The 12,985-nt window shown below is 35.8% G+C and overlaps 3 protein-coding genes across 4 annotated transcripts; 2 read left to right on the top strand and 1 right to left on the bottom strand.

The window, feature by feature from the left end:
* The first annotated feature begins 411 nt into the window (after window positions 1–411).
* LOC149725349 (CKLF-like MARVEL transmembrane domain-containing protein 4) lies at window positions 412–2,642 on the top strand. Its single transcript, XM_089892440.1, has 2 exons — window positions 412–660; window positions 1,078–2,642. The coding sequence occupies exons 1-2, from the start codon at window positions 495–497 to the stop codon at window positions 1,515–1,517; spliced, it is 606 nt and encodes a 201-aa protein (XP_089748566.1). The 5' UTR covers window positions 412–494; the 3' UTR covers window positions 1,518–2,642.
* Window positions 2,643–3,072: 430 nt separating this feature from the next.
* On the bottom strand, window positions 3,073–7,644 carry LOC149725348 (tropomyosin, smooth muscle/fibroblast CTM1). Its single transcript, XM_089892742.1, has 8 exons — window positions 7,445–7,644; window positions 6,675–6,800; window positions 6,094–6,227; window positions 5,356–5,544; window positions 4,854–4,929; window positions 4,286–4,348; window positions 3,865–3,934; window positions 3,073–3,248 (listed from the first exon to the last, which is right to left on the bottom strand). Exons 1-8 carry the CDS (start codon window positions 7,556–7,558, stop codon window positions 3,166–3,168), a joined length of 855 nt encoding a protein of 284 aa, XP_089748868.1. The 5' UTR covers window positions 7,559–7,644; the 3' UTR covers window positions 3,073–3,165.
* A 977-nt stretch (window positions 7,645–8,621) lies between these two features.
* LOC149725347 (protein XRP2-like) lies at window positions 8,622–12,754 on the top strand. 2 transcript variants are annotated; one of them, XM_089892740.1, is made up of 7 exons: window positions 8,622–8,782; window positions 9,318–9,505; window positions 9,868–9,997; window positions 10,319–10,523; window positions 11,434–11,567; window positions 12,117–12,255; window positions 12,529–12,754. In XM_089892740.1, exons 1-7 carry the CDS (start codon window positions 8,699–8,701, stop codon window positions 12,702–12,704), a joined length of 1,056 nt encoding a protein of 351 aa, XP_089748866.1. In that variant the 5' UTR covers window positions 8,622–8,698; the 3' UTR covers window positions 12,705–12,754. The 2 variants fall into 2 exon arrangements, with proteins under 2 accessions (XP_089748866.1, XP_089748865.1); XM_089892739.1 differs by having other exon boundaries at window positions 10,319–10,529.
* Window positions 12,755–12,985: the final 231 nt, after the last annotated feature.

Genomic DNA, 12,985 nt, shown 5'->3' with positions numbered 1-12,985 from the left:
TAACGTTGCAATTGACTGACGTTTAGCTGTCAAATCCCGTCTTTTCATAGTTTAATTAATATGGTCTTTGCATTCAAAGACCTAAATAATAACTTTAATATAATATAGTCTATATAGTACATACAAATATATAGTAGGCTACATCAACCTGTGTGAGCTATGAATCCTTCACCATAAATAATATGCATAGTACTGCGGGGTAAGATGGGACACCTTTGGCACATAATGTCCAAATGATTGTGTGTTTTAAACAATTAACAACGGTCTATGGAAGTTGTGAAGATACAGTTTTGTAATTCTTTGAATGTTCTTTGTTTACTACCAAATAGAATGGGAAAAGAGACTGAAAAGGTGCCCTATCTTCTCCCCAACCCTACTATATGTTATGATTATGTCACAATTTTACTGTCACAAATAATAGTATTGTTATGTTACATACAGTACACACCAATATATAGTAGCCTGCATCAAAGTATTTGAGCCCAAACTTAACCATGATGGAAGCGGAGAAATACTCGCATGAAGATGACCTAACCGCTGCTGATACATCTATGATATCAAGTACAAGTCCTTACCAACCAACCACTGAGCCTGTATCGAATAGAAAGGTGGTGTTCGGTGGATTTATATTACACATGGAATACGCAAAGTCTATTACAGGTATGAATGGTTGATAATATATAGTGGGTACAATAGCCATACTTTTTAACTGACGCTCCACACTTTTTATTCTTGGTTTGTTTTGAATTTTTTATGACCGTTGCTGAACTATTGATTTCATTCCCTCTTATTTCCTCGACCAATTGTGGGTTAATTTTTTAAATAGGCAAATAATTGTTCAGCCTATATTATCGTTACGCATGGTGGGCATCGACAGTTGTTATAACACAAGTGTTCTGTTTCATACACCAAGCGCCGCTTACAAGTAACCACTGATGTAACTTTGTGGGTAATATATGGCTAACAATTTGGATAACCACCGGGTTGGAGCAACTCCGTTAAGTGTCATACATGATGACAGGCTCCATTTGAAGATAGCTTCTTATTCTCGTGTTGATTGATTTAAATTTATTGCAGGAATATTAAAAGTGGTTCAGCTGATATTTAGCATCGTGGTGGCTTCATGCGTTGGGAGTGCTCCATATTGTTTGGAAGCTTGTGGGGGCGTACATTACTTAAACTTTGTTTCTATATCTTGTATTGTGTTTACTCTCATCTTGTTAGTTGTATTCGCGTTTGGTTTGCAGGAAAAGTTATCATTCATAAACTGGCCACTTACTGACTTGATTAACTGTGTATTTTACTCAGTTATGTTCCTGATTAGCAGTTTTGTGATGGCATTAAATGCACCCCTGCCTGTGTATCAAGCTGCTGCTGTGTTTGGTTTTCTTACAACAATATTATTCATTGTAAGCAGTTGGCTCGCATTCCAGGCATTTAGACAATACCAAGCCCGGCGCCGAACCATGATATCCCATATTCAAAATGCTGGGGGCGCAGTATTAGAAATCCAATGATTATGTTGTTGGTGGTTATCACATAGGCGTCAAACTTTTATAAACACAGGGGAGGCAGGGATAGTTAGACACACCAAATCCCATGAAACAAATCTAACCTATTGGTTGTAATGTTTACTGATTAATGCAGTGTAGAAATTCTGGGGTAGGCCTGCATACCCTACCACCCTAGGTTTGGCGCCTATTGGATATTAGTTTGCAATATATTCTTATTGTTATTGGAAATATTTCCCTTGCGAAAATGTTGGTACTTACTTAATGATTCCATAACGCTTTTAATTTGTTGCTGATTTTTTAATGACTGTAATTTTTAATTCAACGGCATTTAGAAGGTTGCTAATGTTTTATTGTTGCTACTATGTTGCTAAATACATGTCATTTATCTTAAACTACCATGCGGTGCAAAGCTAATATTTCCTCAGTTTACACACTATGCTTGTATGCTAGGAAACTAATCTATCTTACGTTTACCACTATTGAATATGAAGCAATAGACGTTTGTATAGATGCACTTAATCTTGGCGACCCAATTTTCAAAACTACATTTTACACAAAGTTTGTACGCTACAACAAAGTGATTTAACTTTCACGATACTCGCCAAAAGGCTTTGTGTACCACTATAGTAGGCGACCAAACCGAATCTAATACAGATCGAAGGGTCTAAAAGTATATCATATATATCTTAAGTTTATTCCAATTGTAATCTCTATGTGCCATTTTAATATTAAATCATCAGATCGTACGTTATTGGTTATAAGTATTCCTTAAAACCATGGATGTTTCCCCACAAACCATAGTTTGTAACGGCTCAATCAGAAATACAAGAGATCTGAAGAAGGCATTTCTTAGTTCAAGCACAATTAAAAAAATATTTTCCAAGAAAAGAACTTACTTTCGTTACTTTAGAAAACATTTGTGGCAGCTTTAGCTTTCATTTACTTCAAGGCTTACTACTGACTAATAACGTACAATTGTAATTACCCTAATCAACATTGTTATTATTTTCCCACTTTCACTTTGAAGCTTTTCACATTGTTGTGCTGTTATTGTTGTGATGTAATATTTATCATTATGATGTCACAAGTTGTAGGTTCGTGTGTCATAATAAATATTATTCTGTATTATCTGTGGTTATTATTGTAAATATATTTATTGAAAGGATTATTTTACTATGATATAATTTATGTCCACTTATCCACACACTGCAATAGCTTCAGCAACTCGACTGTGGGCATGGGAGTGGCAACCATGGATAAGTCACTCAAGTTCCCACCCACCAGGATATAAATTACCAAACCAACCAAAAGTCATGTCTGCTTATCCAAACACTGCAATAGCTTCGGCAACTCGACTGTGGGCATGGGAGTGGCAACCATGGATAAGTCACTCAAGTTCCCACCCACCAGGATATAAATTACCAAACCAACCAAAAGTCATGTCTGCTTATCCAAACATTAATACATTGCAAACTAATATCCAATACAGAAAACACTTATTGTATTAGCTTCTGCAACCCGACTGTGGGCATGGGAGCGGCAACCATAGAAAACAAACTCCACGTACACTTTATTTATTGTATGACCTTCTAAATCAGGTAAGGTTTGCTGAACTAATTAACTGATAAACACTCAACACGCATATTACAGATTACAGATCACCAATTCCTTGCAGAGTTACATCCATATCCTCAGATATCGCCTTGATCTTGCATTTCTCAGCATACAGAGAGTCTAAGGTGAGTAGATAAGATATATTGGAAGCATTTGTAACACTATATTAGCTTGGGGTAAAACTAAATGTGAAGATGGGGAATAAAAGTTTTTGCATAATGTGACATGCTGTAGGACCTCACCCATATAGAATATAAACACATTGTTTAATAAAACGTATCAATGGGTTATAGCTTATATTAAAAGCAAAACACTGTATGAATAAAGGAACGTAAATTACTTATCCTCACATGGTGGGGTAATGACCATCATTGTAACATGGATGTTCTGTTTCATACATCTCATGCCTGCTTACAAGTTACCATGTATGTTACTTTGTGGGTGTTTGTTTTATAAACCGTGAACAGTTTGAACAACCCATTATGACATCATAACTATATACAGTATGGTGGGGGAAGATGGGACGCCTTTAGCATGTAATATCCAAACATCCTGATCGTGTTTTAAACAATAAACAGCGGTCAATTGAAATTGTGAGGATAAGGTTTCATAATTCTTTAAATGTTCCTTGTTTACTACCAAATGGGACAAGAAAATAGAATGAAAAGGTGTCCCATCTTTCCCTTATACCTACTATGTATGACATCACATTAATATTTATGACATCACAACCCACCTTCCAATTCATCAATGTTCTTCTCCAACTTAACCACCGACTTTTCAGCGAACTCAGCTCTTGTCTCCGACTGAATAATAGAAATATTATAATTACAACATAAACAAAGCAACAACAAGATAGAAAATGAGATGGCACTATTGAATATAATGTTTATACAATATTGGAGAGGGAGTCACAGAACTTAAATCTGGGTGATGTTGCTAAAGCACAGTTACACTCATAGTTGTTAAACATAGGAAACCTCATTGATTAATGTGGTGAATGCAATATACTTTGGCTCTGCTTGTTTGTATAGACACCTAACATCAGGGTAAAATCTGGTTTAGATTTAAAGCTGTGGTCCAATGTTTGTAATTGCCTCTTATATATTCCATGGTAAATAAAATCATTGAAACATAATAATATAATTCACTCTTACATCTTTCAGTTTGTCGGACAAAGTCTTGATTTCTTCTTCAAAGATTCCTTCCTTTGCTGCATACTGCAATGTAGGGGAGTAAGTACTGACATAAAATAAAATGAATAAAGCTTATTGGCTCAATGCTTAGGTGCTTGCATGGTAACCGAACGATACCAGGTTCAGTGCTCGATACTGCCACCATTATGGGTGTATGTGTCTTTATGCAAGACACTTTATAGATATTTCTCCAACCTAGTGGTCACTAATGGGTTGTTACACCATAGGGGTTTAATAATGAGCCAAGTTTAGCCTATGTCCCATGCCCAATACTATAGGACTGTAGCATGCCTCACTGTAGGATCTCACCTATTCGGTTACAGTGCACACAAGACTAGATGTTGGGGTTTCGCCGATTGTGATTTATGTCCCAGACCCTTATAGTACAGGTCTTCTAGTATCTTACCCATATAAATTAGAATTATTCGACCCAATCCCAGTTACCACAGGCAGCTATTATATATAACACACATCTCATTTTAAAAGTAGAATAGCCTTGAATATTAAACGAGTTGATTATTAAACTTGCCTTCTCAGCAGAAGCTTCAAGTGACTTCAGGTTGTTCGCCACAATCTTCAATTCCTCTTCGAGCTCCGTTGCTTTGCTGTGGGATAGTTGGGGGGTGTTATATTAAGCATGAGGTGTATGAATTGTGTTTCTGGTGTATTTTATTATTTTTATTTTTAATAAAAATTCTGGTGTATAAGAAGACATCCATGTTATAACCCGACAGTGAGCATGAGGTGTATAAATACACCATGTATGTCTAGTGTATAGACACCCATGTTATAACTCGACAGTGGGCATGAAGTGTATGAATACACCATGTGTGTCTGGTGTATAAGAAGACATCCATGTTATAACCCGACAGTGAGCATGAGGTGTATAAATACACCATGTTTGCCTGGTGTATAAGAAGACACCCATGTTATAACTCGACATTGAGCATGAGGTGTATAAATACACCATGTGTGTCTGGTGTATAAGAAGACACCCATGTTATAACTCAACATTGAGCATGAGGTCTAACCTTTCAGCAAGTTCAGCTCTCTCCTCTCCCCGCTCAAGTTCAGCTTCCACCATAACAAGCTTGCGAGCGACCTCGACGTATTTACGGTCGGCGTCCTCAGCGATGTTCTTCGCTTCGGTAAGTTGAATTTCTTGAACTTCCAATCTTTCTTCGTCCTTCAACGATCGGTTCTCGATAACTTTGCGGCCACTGTGAACAATAAAGTGTAACTTATTTATTTATCACATTTATTCTCGCGTGACGGGTATGACGTGCTGTCAGCGATTTATTGCATTGCGGGTTTAGTCGTCCCGTTTTTATATACTGTTCTGTAAGTAGTTTTTAACCATAAGATACTAATGCGATAACTAAACAGATACAACTGGGTGGTCATTAATAAGTTGTACAAATTGTCCGCCATACAGAAAACACTCACTTACAAAGTTACATATATAATAGGGTGGGGGAGGATGGGGCACCTTTTTATTCTATTTTCTCGCCCAATTTATAGTAAACAAAAAAATCAAAGAATTATAAAACCGTATCCTCACGACTTCAATAGACCGTTGTCAATTGTTTAAAACACGATTAAGAAAATGAATATTAAGTGCCAAAGGTGTCCCGTATTCCCCCACAGTACTCTATAGTAACTATAAGCGCGCACACTGTGTATAAAACAGAACGCCAGCGTTATAATATAATGACCGCTGTTGCCCCACCATGCGAGGATAAACATGTTCCATTTAATCATATTCTCACCGTTCGCTTTCATCTGCAGCCTTTTCCGCCTCTTCAAGCTTAGAAAGTGAAATGGTAAGTCTCTCTTGTGCTCTGTCCAATTCCTCTTCAACTAAGGTGATGCGGCGGTTCAATGACGCGACCTCTTGTTCTGCCTGCGTTACAATATATATACTGTAGGTTGGGGTAAAATGGTTTATGTGTTGGGGTAAGATGGTTCATGTTTTCGTTCTCTTTTATCGACTTATTTGATATTACACGAAGAAAATTCACAGAATTATTCACCCGTGTTTTCACGTCTCTAAACCAGCGTTGTTAATTGTTAAAAGTACGATTAGAAAGGGTGGAATTTTATAAGCTAACGGTAACCATTTTACCCCACACAATATATATATACTTCGTATAGACTCTTGATTGTCTAACAGCTGCTTTCGAAAATCGCTTCACGTCGTGTATGACGTCACAGACGAACCAAATTTGGTTGTAATCTCGAAACCACCGTGGATAAGGTTCGTTACGTCATATACGCTACTGGCGTCATACAACGTTGTGACGATATACAACGTTTGTGACATCATACAAGCAAAACAATAGGCACTTACGTCAGCAGCTTTCTTCTCCGCGTTTTCCAAATTCTCGATGGCGGTTCGAAGTTTCTCCTGTGACGTGTCCAACTCGTCCTCGGTCGCTTTGAGTCGTTTCTGCAGACCTTGGAGCTCTTCTTCCAACTGTGGGGTTAAGTGGGTTGTAACTATGTTAATTTGGTTATGAAAATTGCACCAATGTAACTTGTTTAACATCTTACGACTTAGGTGCTAATAGGGTTGTTAAGAAATTATATACAGCGTGCTGGGGGTTTGAATTAATGAATAATTGTAAGTTATTTATCCTCGCGTTATAATGGAGCATCGACAGTCGTTATAACACTAGTGTTCTGTTTCATACACCTCGTGCCTGCTTACAAGTTACCACGTATGTAACTTATTTATCCTCACTTGGCGGGGCAACGACAGTCGTTATAACACGGGTGTTCTGTTTCATGTACCTCGTGCCTGCTTACAAGTTACCACGTATGTAACTTATTTATCCTCACTTGGCGGGGCAACGACAGTCGTTATAACACGGGTGTTCTGTTTCATACACTTTGCTTATTGATTACCACGAAGTTAAACTTTAAAAATATTATATAAACGCCCCAAGCTTATAAACAAACTATGGAAAATGTCTTCCTACTAGAACATACGTTAATATTATATACTAGTGCTCAATACCCCAACCTATAATTTAGGGCAAATTTTCGCATTACCCCAACACCCAGAGATTTATGCCAGAGTCTAATTACCCCAATGACACAATACAAAACATTACTTACCCCAGTAGCTTTGTCTTCGGCAGATTTCTTGTCGGTTTCCGCTTGCTCGGCTCTGTCGATCGCATTCTCCTTGTCCAGCTTAAGCATGGTCATTTTTTTCTTAATCGCCTCCATTTTGAATTTTCTTGTCTTTTTCGCGATAAACTAAAAATCCACCAAAGTGTCTGGGTCCTGGGCTAGTAATCGACAAATGCCGGCACCCAGCTCTATAAATACGTCGTAATTATCTCCAGTTGTCTTGTCACTCGGTAGCCTGGTAATTCTCATGGGGGCCCGCCATACCAGCCTCCAACACACAGTGCGTAGCCAATCTATTTTCAAGTATGGCGGAGTAATTTCTATAGAAAGAACTGCCATGGGTGATGCAGCTGCTTCAATGCGTTGCTTTGCGAAGGTAATGCTCTTGTGTTTCTTGGCAGTTGATCCGACCAAAGAAATTTTAAAACATGACATAATTTTTATTTCTCTACTTTTAGACAACAAATACCATATTAGACGTTGGTTAAAATTATAAAGATAAGGAAATTGCCAGCAAAACAACAGTCGCTATAATACACAAGGTAAATGTCAGTGGACTTGTGATGGGAAATGTTTTCATTATCGTTTATCGTTCATTTCGATGGTAAAATGAATATTTACAGAATTATCTATCCGTTTCCCCACAACTCTTGAAAAAGCGATGTTAATTTGTGAAAATATAGGAAATGTTGGATCATATGTGCTATATAACAGTACCCATCTCACCCCAACCTTTACTGTATATGACATTTATATTACATCATTTTCAAAGTTAACACCACACTCGTATTATATAGTGGGGGAAGATGGGACACGTTTAGCATAAAATATCTGAATACCATAATCGTGTTTTAAACAAATGACAACGGTCTATGGGAGTTGTGAAGATACGGATTCATAATTCCTTGAATGTTCTTTTTTTACTACCAAATGGGATGAGAAAATAGAACAAAAAGATGTCCCATCTTCCCCCATTTACTATATTCCTGCATCTCCAATCTGAACGCTCTGTTTAATATTTTCATGCTTTCGAATTATGTTTTATAATGATATTTATAATTCATGGACCTTTTAAAGTATATTTAGCTTGTTTTACGGTAAACAGTTCAGTTTTAAACCAACAAAATCGGGGAGTAAAAAATATTCGGCGTCGTAGATTTCATATTCGCTTGAATAATTTCGGGGAATCCACCGAATTTTGTTTAGAGTTGTTGCGAAGTTGGATTAATATTCATTATGGGATGCTTTGGATCTAAAGAAAAAGAAGACCCGGAGAAAAAAACGAAAGAGAAAAAATACAGTTGGGATAAACGGGAAAAGGTAATAATATTTAAGACAAGCGGGCACTAATGCGTTGTCTAAATTGTCGGCCGTATAGAAAATCTAATCAAAGTAACATATTCGGTAACTCATAGTAACGTATATACAAAGTTACATACGTGGTAACTTTCTAACAAACATTTATACCAAATTTTTCACCGGTCACTGGCAGCCAAATTATTCCTTTTTTATTTAAGATTTTATTAATATTTTCACAATCTAATTAAAGTTATTATTACAAAATAAAGAGACAAATTAAAGTAATTATAGTTTTAGTAAGTTTTGTCAATATATCCTGTCTTTTAATTATTTTTCATTTCTTAATTATTGCAACTTTAACTGTGATAACAATTATTTTGTGTAAAACAAAACACTCAGGTTATATTTGACTCTGCTGCCCTGCCATGTAAGGATAAATAAGTTACATATGAGGTAACTTGTAGACTGGCACAAGTGTATGGATCAGAACACCCGTGTTATAATGACTGCCGTTAAGGATAAATAAGTTACATTCGTTAAAATCTCATTCCTACAGATTGACCCAGCACTTTACACTGTTGAAAACTTAAACGATGAATTTGTTATTCGAGAACCTGGATCTATTGATGGCCAGCAGTTTATTATTCAAAACTGCAAGAATACGAGAATATATTTATTTGATCACATTGCTTCAATAACCGTGGATGATTGTGTTGATTGTTGCATCATAGTGGGACCTGTGATGTAAGTATGCAAGCTTGTTGATTGTTAAAACATTTTAGTTGGAAAGAAATGCATTGTAGAGTTTCACGTTTTCATAATTATACATCATAATAATATTAATAGTTCAGCGTAAACTTGTGCAAAGTTACAAATGCTGGGCTACAAGCAGTTTGTGTCTTTGTGTTTAAAGAGTAAGTTGTTAATGTGGTTTCTATGTTTGACGAATATGATTGCAATAATGAATGGCGGCGGGAGATTTTAACAATATCACCCTAGATTTTGGTAAAATTTATAAAACAGTCTCCAGAGTATGTATTATATTGGTGGCTGTAAACACAATAAACATATTTAGGTTTCCAAAGTTAATGTTATTCCATTCACAGGGGTTCAATATTCATCCGCGATTGTGAGAATTGCAAGTTTATTGTCGCTTGCCAACAATTCCGAACACGAGATTGTTCAAAACTAGACGTTTTTCTCTCGTGCGCCACGCAACCAATTATTGAGGCCTCGGTAAGACGAGTTTCAATAATATAATAAACTTTTAAAAAATGGCAAACTCTTGAAGATTTCGATATTATCTTTTAAACAGTAAGGGTGTACAGGGATATGAATGTATTGTTTAGAGGGATATCCAGGAATTTCCAAAGTGGGTCCAACTCCATTTTAAAACTTTTTTATGCCATGTGCAAAAAGAGTGCAGCGCAAAAAAGGTTATTTCAATCTTTATTTTTGCCAAAAGGGGTGTCCGGACCACTATATATGATACTAAGGATCAAAAACCAATTTGTAAATTTTATATCTTTGTGTTTTTTAACCATATTTCAATAACAGGCCAAGTTAAAGTTTGGTTGCTATCAACTCAACTATGATGGGTTAAAGGAACAATTTGAGAAATCACAATTGAGTTTGTTTTGTAACAATTGGTGTAATATCCATGACTTCACCCCGGTCACTGAGAAATCGAACTCGTCGTTAATATCGGAGGAATGTTCGCTGAACGAAATGTTTCCTGGGTTGGAGGATATTGGGGGTGGAGGTAAAGGTTTGTAGGTTGATATACAGTAGGGTGTGTCAAAATAAATCTAAAAGCAATCATCTTTTTTCATGAAATCGGGGAAGATGGGACACACTTTCGTTCTACTTTACAGTCTCATTCAGTAATAAACGAAGAACATTCAAAGAGTGTATAAACCATATCTTCACAACTTCCATAGACCATTGTTAATTGTTTAAAACATGATCAGGATATTTGGATATTATGTGCTAAATGTGTCCCATCTCCCCCCATCCTACTATAACAAAATTTTTATTTATCTCTTCAAAAAAATTATTTATATTTTTATTTACTACATACCTTGTAGTTAAGTTTAACGACTTCTGCGATACCATGACGTGCGTAATTAGGGTTCTAGATATATTGACCAAAAAACTCACACGCACACAAAAAATAAATATCTTTTCTGTGAAATTAACGAACAATTTAGGAAAAAATAAATTGTCTTTCAGTTCATTTATTGACTTGTAATAACCAAAAAATTATCGAAACATTTACCGTCTAAATAAATATTTCACAAAAAAACTTCAAAACATTATTGAATCTCAAAATGTACAGACGGTAAATGTTTCAAAAAATTTTTATTACAAGTCAAAAAATGAACTGAAAGACAATTTAATCTTTTCCAAACTAAATAGTATTTAAAAAAAATGCAAAACATGATTGAATGTTCAAATGTAAAGTCCAGGAATAACATTAGCAATTAGCAATGTATTTGGTTCCATACCCATATGTACTTTTTGTTGTCCGTATTCAACAACGAAAAATACTAATGCAGTACGCAAGTCAATGCCACAAATGCTGTTTTACAAAACCGGTGCAATTTTCCAGGCAGCAACCGTTTGTGTATATTCGATAAATTAGTAGATTAACCTTATTTATATAATTACAGATAGCTCAACGAGTAAATTAAATATTTCAACAAACCGAGGTGACAGCGTTGTTCTTGTGTCTCTGGGTTCAAGGCCCAAGCCCTCACTCGACTCTTGTTTTGTCGCCGTGTTTCCATCGAATTCTTCATACCAAGTAAGTGACATGTTTAATGTGGTGCGGTGCTTGCACTGTAACCAAAGGGTAGTGGGTTCAATGCTTCATGCTGCCACTTTTGTGTGCGTGTGTGTACCTGACAATACACCAAATGCCCATTGCTGTTCTGGTCATGTTTTTATCCTTGTTTCATCCAAATTTTTCCGAGTTTTTTTTTTCAAATTTTTATCTAAATTTTTATCCATGTTTTATTCAAATTTTTACCCATGTTTTACCCATGTTTTACCCATGTTTTGTCTATGTTTTATCCATTTTTTACCCATGTTTTATCAATGTTTTATTCAAATATTTTATCTATGTTTTACCCATGTTTTGTCCAAATTTTTATCCATGTTTTGTCCAATTTTTTTTCTTTTATTCATGTTTTGTTTTGTTGTTCAAAATTAAACCATGTTTTGCCCAAGTTTTTTCAATATATGCAGTCCTACAGGAGGAGTCATGCTAGGAGACCTGGATTTTGTTACTTTTACTCCAAGTAATAAAGCCTACAAATAGTTTATACTTATGGTTTTTACTTTTGATTGACAGGTGGCAAGAAACATTGTTACTTTGCTAAAAGACAAATGTGTTTTGGTTCAAATCCGTGAAATCAATCTCACAGTTGGTGACTTGAAACGAATTTTCCCCAACAGTGATCTATCTGTTCATCATGCTGCCATTAGTTCAGGTGAGACATAACTGCGCAAATCATATAGTTACACACAAATGGGTACCTAACATAATTATGTATTTTTGGTAAAAACTATTCAACAAAAGCTTGGTGTATTCATTATAATCTCTTCAAGTCTGAATTCAAAAGCAGTCTTTATAATTTACAGCCACTTATAAAGATGTATTAGTGTTAAAAAGTATTAAATATTTTGGTTTTATATTCAGTTTTCCCTTTAATTTATAAACTTTATGTACGTATTATTAATTGACAATTTCCCATAATTCACAGGCAGTGTCATCGGCATTGAACTAAACGGAGATAATTGTTGTAATGTTTGTACTGATGTCGTTTCCACTCTTCCACCAGAAGAACAACGGTCGATATATTCATCGTTAAATAAAGATGAAGTGTCCGGTGAAACGGAACGATTCTTTGATTTCTGTGACATCCAGATGAACAATTAAAACATTCCGCTGCTGTTGCTACAAGGCATAATATAAATTACTTTTGTAGGGCGGGGGCGATGGGACACCTTTAGCACATAATATCTAAAAATTCTGATCGTATTTTAAACAATTACCAACGGTCTATGGGAGTGGCAAGAATTTGGTTTTGTAATTCTTTGAATGTGTTTTGTTTACTACCAAATAGAATGGAAAAAGTGACTGAAAAGGTGCCCTATCTTCCCACCTTACTAGTATATATATTATAATTGATCTTCTGGTGTGAAAATTAACTTGCGTAG

This window comes from Ciona robusta, chromosome 14, assembly GCF_009617815.1.
Source record: "Ciona robusta chromosome 14, ASM961781v2".
NCBI lineage: Eukaryota > Metazoa > Chordata > Ascidiacea > Phlebobranchia > Cionidae > Ciona > Ciona robusta.
This window is presented reverse-complemented; position numbering and strand designations above follow the sequence as displayed.

What these genes read in the sequence shown, in the direction of transcription:
- LOC149725349 (XM_089892440.1), top strand. Translation starts at nt 495, where the DNA reads ATGATGGAAGCGGAGAAATACTCGCATGAAGATGACCTAACCGCTGCT. An exon ending in ATACGCAAAGTCTATTACAG is followed by an intron (nt 661 to 1,077) that starts GTATGAATGGTT and finishes AATTTATTGCAG; the next exon opens with GAATATTAAAAGTGGTTCAG.
- LOC149725348 (XM_089892742.1), bottom strand. Translation starts at nt 7,558, where the DNA reads ATGGAGGCGATTAAGAAAAAAATGACCATGCTTAAGCTGGACAAGGAG. An exon ending in AGAGCTGAACTTGCTGAAAG is followed by an intron (nt 4,930 to 5,355) that starts GTTAGACCTCAT and finishes ACTATCCCACAG; the next exon opens with CAAAGCAACGGAGCTCGAAG. An exon ending in TTGAAGCTTCTGCTGAGAAG is followed by an intron (nt 4,349 to 4,853) that starts GCAAGTTTAATA and finishes CCTACATTGCAG; the next exon opens with TATGCAGCAAAGGAAGGAAT.
- LOC149725347 (XM_089892739.1), top strand. Translation starts at nt 8,699, where the DNA reads ATGGGATGCTTTGGATCTAAAGAAAAAGAAGACCCGGAGAAAAAAACG. An exon ending in GTTGGGATAAACGGGAAAAG is followed by an intron (nt 8,783 to 9,317) that starts GTAATAATATTT and finishes TCATTCCTACAG; the next exon opens with ATTGACCCAGCACTTTACAC. An exon ending in TCATGCTGCCATTAGTTCAG is followed by an intron (nt 12,256 to 12,528) that starts GTGAGACATAAC and finishes CATAATTCACAG; the next exon opens with GCAGTGTCATCGGCATTGAA.